We start from the raw sequence: 6,647 nt of genomic DNA, 5'->3' as shown, positions 1-6,647 counted from the left end.
ACAATGTGCACCCCTGCCTCCTTGGGCTATTGAAGAGCTATTCACATGTTAAGTGATTTATCATATGCCGGCCCTTAGGATACTGTGGCTGCTTGTGCTGGGAGGGAACTCCTATGGTTGTACACCCTCTGAAGAGAACAGAGGAAATGAGAAAAGTTCATCTTCCATCTACCCACTTGCCACCAGCCCCTTCCTCCTGTCCCCTCTATCTGGAGCTTCTAACCTAGAGATGGCTGATGCTAGGTACCCCTTCCTTCTCCACAGCCCTCCCCTCGGGCCTCGCTCACCCAGGAGATGCATCCTTAGAATAAAGATTCCAAGAGGGGAATTTTCAGCACTCAAAACCAAAACAAAAACCCATACATAAAACTCCACTTGGAACTCCTAAATCAGAGGTCGCAGATGCACACACAATTCTCCTCATGTTGGAGAGGAAGCACGCCACGGTGGTGGGCGTGCTGGAACGCTGGTGCCACCACTCACTAGCTGTGTGGCGTTGGACAAGTTGCTTAGCCTCTCTCTTCCTCAGTTTCTTCACTAGTCAAATGCAAAAAAAAAAAAAAAATGTAGACTTCTTTCACAAAGTTCTCTTCAGAAGTCAATGAATAAATAAATGCATACCACGTGTGTGGGCCAAGTGTTCAGGGGTTGGGATGGGAAAGGAGGGTGTTGGTGAAATGGAGCATGTGTGTTCGCCGCGGTGTTCTAATTCAAGCAAGTCAGAGTTCTCTTATCAGTGCAGAGCACACTGCGCTTCCCTTTGATAGAGATCTCTCTTCCGTCACCCCAGTAAACCCTCATGGTAACCTTGTGGGTCTCTGGATAGAGAGCACCACTCCCCTTCACTCCTGAGAAGGGTTACCAGATTTAGAAAAGGAAAATGTATTTGTTTTGTGTCTGAAAAATCAAATTTAAGTGGGCATTTTCTATTTTATTTGGTAACCCCACTCCTGGGGAAGAGGAAACTGAAAAAAGTTATCTGGGGTCACAAGTTCTCAGAGAGCCTGGTAGGAGTGTAAGATTCTTTATACCTTCTCTGAGCTTCGTGTATGAGAGATCGCAGGCTTATTGTATTTCATGATGGCGTATACCTAGTGCTATTTGCAGTGCCAAGCCTGCAGACATCTCCTTGTACTTCCCTGCAACACCGCTTTGCACTTAAATCAGCTCCATCTCCAAAGCCTTTTGGTAGAAACATTTTCCTCCTGCTGATTTTTTTCATATTTCATTTGGAGCCACTTGGAGCCCTGTATTAGGTTGAACCACATGAAATTGCCATTTGGAGAGGTGAAAAATGGTCAGATATTGGCAGTATCTTGTGGTCCAACCTAACATTACTACCCTCGCTTATGCTTCATAGAAAGTAGTCCAAAGTGAGTACAATATGTGCTCTTGTGTCTGCATATTTTAAATATCTTCTTGCTGACTCCTGGTTCAGTCTCTTCTGTCGTTTGGTTTGTTTTTCACACTAGGAAGAAAACCCAGCATCTATCTGTTCACGTTCTTCACCAGAGATTTCTTAACTAGGGTTTGTGAAGGACACTGAAAGATTGGAACAAGGCTGAATGGACTTCCTGCTCATATTTGCAAAGAATTAAAATACAGCTGCTCAGTCCATATAGTTTTTCTTCTCACTCTCCAAATTCAGATCAGCCTCTTTCCTTGCACTTCAAGGCCTCATTTCCTGACATTAGACTTCTCGACAAGCCAGAGCCTAGAGTGGCTCACAAGTTAGACCTCTCATTTGCACCTCGTCCTGCTCACTTAATGCTCCAACTCATTTCCTCTTCTCACTTTGTGCCTGACATCTCTCTTTCCACTTGCAGAATTACCTCCGAGTTGCATTCCAGGAAGTCAACAGTGGCTGCACGGGAAAGACCCTCCTCGTAAGACCTTATGTCACCACCGAGGATGTGTGTCAGCTCTGTGCTGAGAAGTTTAAGGTGGGGGACCCTGAGGAGTACAGCCTCTTCCTCTTTGTTGATGAAACGTGGCAGCAGCTGGCAGAGGACACTTACCCTCAAAAAATCAAAGCTGAGCTGCACAGCCGGCCACAACCCCACATCTTCCACTTTGTCTACAAGCGCATCAAGAATGATCCTTATGGCATCATTTTCCAGAATGGGGAAGAAGATCTCACCACCTCGTAAAAGAAATGCAGGACTTTCCAGTGGTGCATTCAAAAGGGGGCTAGGAACCTTCTTTCCGGCTTCCACATGCTTGTTCTTGAAAAGCAGTCACCTCCTTCGGGACCCGTCGGTTCAGTGACTAAGCCATCCACAGGCCGACTCTGCCAAGGGCATCTTTAGCCATATTGCCCAAACAAGGTAACTGAGGTTTGTGAAACAGTAGGATTCTCCTTCAGATACGGAGAATTGCATTTGATGGTTCAAGTGTCCTGAGATTGTTTGCTACGTACCCGCAGCCAGATTCTAGGTGTGCTCACATGTATGTATATGTGCTGAATAAACATTTAAGGTACAAGCTCTTCTCTTGAATTCAACAGCAGGTGGTTGACAAGACTGGCTGATGCAGTGCATCAGGTATTTCTTAGTTCTGTGGATGGATCCATCCTTTCATTCCTTTCTTTTTTCTTCCTTTTTCTTTCTTTCTTTTCTTTCTTTTTTTACAAAGAGACTGTGTTTTTATATATTTCATAGAAGTTTTTATAGCAGTTGCAGGTAAACTGTCAGGATTGGTTTTTAAAATATTTTTGTAACTTTAAAATATTCTATAATTATGCATGTGATTTTAACATTTAATATTCAACAAAGAAATCTCTTGCTGGATTTGAGAGTATTGCAGTTTTAAAGTCTCTCTTCTGTAACTGGATGTTTGGGCAACTTTGTGGAGAGAGACTGCTGGATTTCTTAAAAGTGATGTTTTACTGACACTGGCCACAGAATGCCTTTGAAAATCTGATGTACTGTTACCTTTTTCATGCTCAGTGGTATTGTTCTGTTTCATGTTTTAACCAAGTGATACTGAGGATCAGGAGAGAAATGAATGTAGAGAGAGGCCGAGAGAGAAATACGGACTCTGACAAAGGACTAAGGAGTACAGTCTGCTGGTCAGGCTCCTTGAAGGAAGTGGGAAAAGGAGATGGAAGGAACCATTTGTGCTAAGAATACTGTACACATGCAATGAGATTTGGAAAAACCTACCCCATGTTATTCGTTTTTGTAAACAGTTTTAAAAACCTCACAAGGAAAAAAAGTGATAAAACTTTTATGTTCTTTTCCCACATAAGTCAAAACTAACAACATTGAATTATTTTGGGCAGAAACCAAGTGATGTGTAATGTGACTTTCATTGAGTTAAATAAAATGCTGTTTGGAAAAGAGTTTGCACCAAAAAGGCCACCTGCATTGTAAGAATGTTTGGTGAGGTTCAGTTTATGTTTTGTGAAACCTGTTTGGTGGTGCACAAAGAATGACGGTCTTTCATCGCTATAACACAGGTAGTTATGAAAACATGTTATTGTACTGTGTAAAGATGCATAGTCATCTAAACTGGTTGGCTTTGTACCTTTGTTAGCTTTCGTGATACATCTAGAACCCTCAGCACATACTGTGTTGTACTTCCTTTTGTAAATAATTTTTAAATGGAATTTTGCACATAATACATTGTAATACTGTACAATAATCACATGTGAAAATAATTTTTTGAAAAATTCTCCAGTTGTCTTTTTTCTTTTGAGAAGCAGAATATAATTTTGCACCACACAATGTGATATAAGTCTGAAATCTAAGCCACTGTTTGTGGTTTGGTTATCTGTAGAGAGGAAATAGGGAAGTTTACATTTTTTCAGCAATGCATATACTGATGAGGCAGAAATCAAAGAGCAGAAGAAAAGTTATAGTTCTAACCTGAAAGGATTTCCAGTGTTACCTAGGACAGTACTTGGCTCAGTGGGACCTAGAGAAAATCAGTTAATCAGAAGGGCCCTGCAGACAATTTGCCCCATTCTTATGCATCCTCAGAAGTGCCCTGGCTGAGAGTTCAGCGCTCTGTCAAAATCAGTAGGGCTGAGGCTCTGTCTTCTTTGCTGCTATATTCCTGGTGCTCAGAGCCATGCCTAGCAGATAGCGAGTTCTTGATAAGTCCTTGCTGTCTGAAAGAACTTTCTAACCCGTTGGTAGGATGGATACTTCAAGATCAGAAAGATGGCTGAACAGACCGCCTGTTTTTTACATGTACAGTGAATTAAAAATGACAACACATATAGTTGTCCTCTTCACTCTCCAAATTAAGGTCATCCTGCTCTTCTTGTCCCTAGAAATCATTACCCTGCTGATTTAAAGCAGGTCGCAACATCTGAATGGGAGGCAGCCTCACCAGCCTTTGGTGAGATGACAGCGAGATCAAAATAGGAGAGTTAGTGTGAGCAAAAGAAAACATCACAAGACAGCCCCTGGTTTTGTCATTGGGCAATGTTTCCCTGCTAAAATTACAACATAACATGTGTCTTCACTTTTTCCCCCCACACAGACATTTCTCAGTTCTCAAATTGTCAGGAAACAGATTTTGGTGCAGTTTGGAAGGAGTAAGAGGAGAATAAAAATATACATGCTAGTAGAAGGAAAGGAGAATGTATTTCCAGATCTAAAAATATGTTATAAAAGTTTAATGCCAGCCAGAGGAAAGGATTTTTTAAGATATTGTATGTGCTGCCAAATATTCCCCCCAGGGACGCAGAATAGAAATAGAAACTGTTAAAGTGGTTTCTATCATGTGAAAGTTACAGCTTGAGAGATATAAGAAAACACAAATGACAGGAAGCCCAACCATGAATGCTTTCATTCATAAATGTGGCTTCATTGGGCAGCTCTTACCTTCAGTTACTTTGAAAGACTTGAAATGAAAGCGTACAATGATTAACAGCACTGCCTGGGTACTCCCCGCAAAGTCTGAGAGCAGTGGCACAGTACATGGGACACGGGTATCTTAATCATCTGGCAGATCTGATAGTAAAATCCAAAATTCATTATTTTTCAGAAAATGTTCACGATTGTGAATTTGAGACCAAAAGTGTTGGTCATTTAGTTAACACTGATCAAGTTGGAAATGTGAAAAAGTTCATATAACATTGCAGAATCGTAAACGAGTGAAGAGTTGGAGGAAGGAAGAAGGAAAATAGTGTTTTGTCTCAAAGAAGAGGTTCTTATTTAAGAAAGATATGTATTTCTCCAACATCAAAGGATGGATGGCAGTTGGCACAATTTTTTCCCACTGACTTTGCTTGGAAAGGGTTGGGAAGTTAAAATTATTCAGAAAAGTCTGGGCCAATAGTTTTAATAAAGTGGTAATAACCACACTGTGACCTGAGACCTCAGTGCCACGGGAAAATCTCTGTGGGGAAGCTTTGGCTGAAGTAAAACAGGGAAATGGAAGCAGTTTCTTATCTTGATTCCGATAAACTAACATTCCAAAGTGGAATTTGCCTGAATTCTGAGACTTTCTACATAGTAGACATTTAGGATATCATTCTATAAATGTTAGAACCACAGCCAGCCCCCTGTCTTCTCAACCTGGAGTAGGTAGAGGGCCCGGAGCCCACAGACCTGAAGTGACCAAGGCCAGACTCAGCTCAAGCCCGCGATTTTCCTCTGGGTCTGCTTGTCTCCGCTACTGCAGAGGTGGAGGAGACGAGGCGGGCCTGCACCTTTGTGATCAGCCCTTGGTTTCTTGGGGGAAATAGCACCTCACATAACGAAGCATTTTTTAACTGGGGCTTTCATTTAACCCTCAGTTAGCTCCATTCCTTCTTTCTCCCCCGACTCTGGAGGGCAGATTTTCCCTCACAGTAGTTTTCAATGAGAGCTACTACAAGGCGCTGTGCCAAAGGGCCAGCTCTGACTCGCCATATCCTTTTTAGAACCGGTTTCTCTAGTTCCTACCAGAGACTCAAAGCTTGAGCCAGACCCATTGCAAACATTGTCTGCCCACCCCGCCTGGCACCAGGACTGAGTCCACTGTTCCTATTTGGATCCAGTTCTCAGCGTTGGACACTTCTTCCAATCACCTGCAGGCTTTTAAAGCTCCTGATGCCCAGACCATCAAAATCTCTGCAGATGGGCCCTAAGGTAATATATTTCCTAAAACTTCCAGGTGACTCTATTGTGAAATCAGAGCTGAGAAACACTGGTTTAGGTCAAGACACAGGTCTTAAGGTAGAAACACACCTGGGAGAGGTAAGACCTATGGCCATCAACACCTAACCAAGTGTAGGTTCTTGATCTTATTCAGCTGGCAGAAGACCATGGGCTATGTACTTCTAGCCTGGCACCATCCAGAAATATGAAGCCAACCGAGCCAACCACATAGGTAATTTAAAATTTTTTAGTAGCCACATCAAAAAGAGGAAAAATGAATAAAATCAACAGTAATATGTCACTATATTATTAATAATTTTATTTTAGTAACGTATTAGTAATCTATTTTATTTAACTCATGATCTCCCAAATATAGTATTTCAATAATCGTAAAATATTAGAGAGGTATTTTATATTATTTTATTTTTTTGGCATTATTTTCAAAATCTTAGTGTATTTTGCACTTGCAGCACATCTCATTTCACACTAGCTGTACATCTCAAATTCTCAGTAGCCACATGTGGCTAGGGGCTACCAAGTTGGATAGTGCAG

The 6,647-nt window shown here is 41.7% G+C and overlaps 1 protein-coding gene across 12 annotated transcripts in view; it reads left to right on the top strand.

The window, feature by feature from the left end:
* Window positions 1-3,676, top strand: part of RIN2 (Ras and Rab interactor 2) — a 202,998-nt gene extending 199,322 nt beyond the window's left edge. For 6 of the 12 annotated variants that reach the window (XM_025040003.1, XM_015597153.2, XM_025040004.1 and 3 more), the window contains one exon: window positions 1,827-2,484. In XM_025040003.1, the coding sequence (XP_024895771.1) occupies window positions 1,827-2,150 (324 nt within the window). In that variant the 3' untranslated portion in view covers window positions 2,151-2,484. Of the gene's footprint in view, window positions 1-1,826 lie in introns of all 12 variants that reach the window. The other 6 variants (XM_015597148.2, XM_015597150.2, XM_015597149.2 and 3 more) reach the window with 2 other exon arrangements.
* The last annotated feature ends 2,971 nt before the right edge of the window (window positions 3,677-6,647 follow it).

The sequence above is a fragment of the Pteropus alecto genome, unplaced genomic scaffold (assembly GCF_000325575.1).
Source record: "Pteropus alecto unplaced genomic scaffold, ASM32557v1 scaffold45, whole genome shotgun sequence".
Taxonomy (NCBI): Eukaryota; Metazoa; Chordata; class Mammalia; order Chiroptera; family Pteropodidae; genus Pteropus; species Pteropus alecto.
Note: the sequence above shows the minus strand (reverse complement) of the source record. Positions and strands in the feature narration are given on the sequence as shown.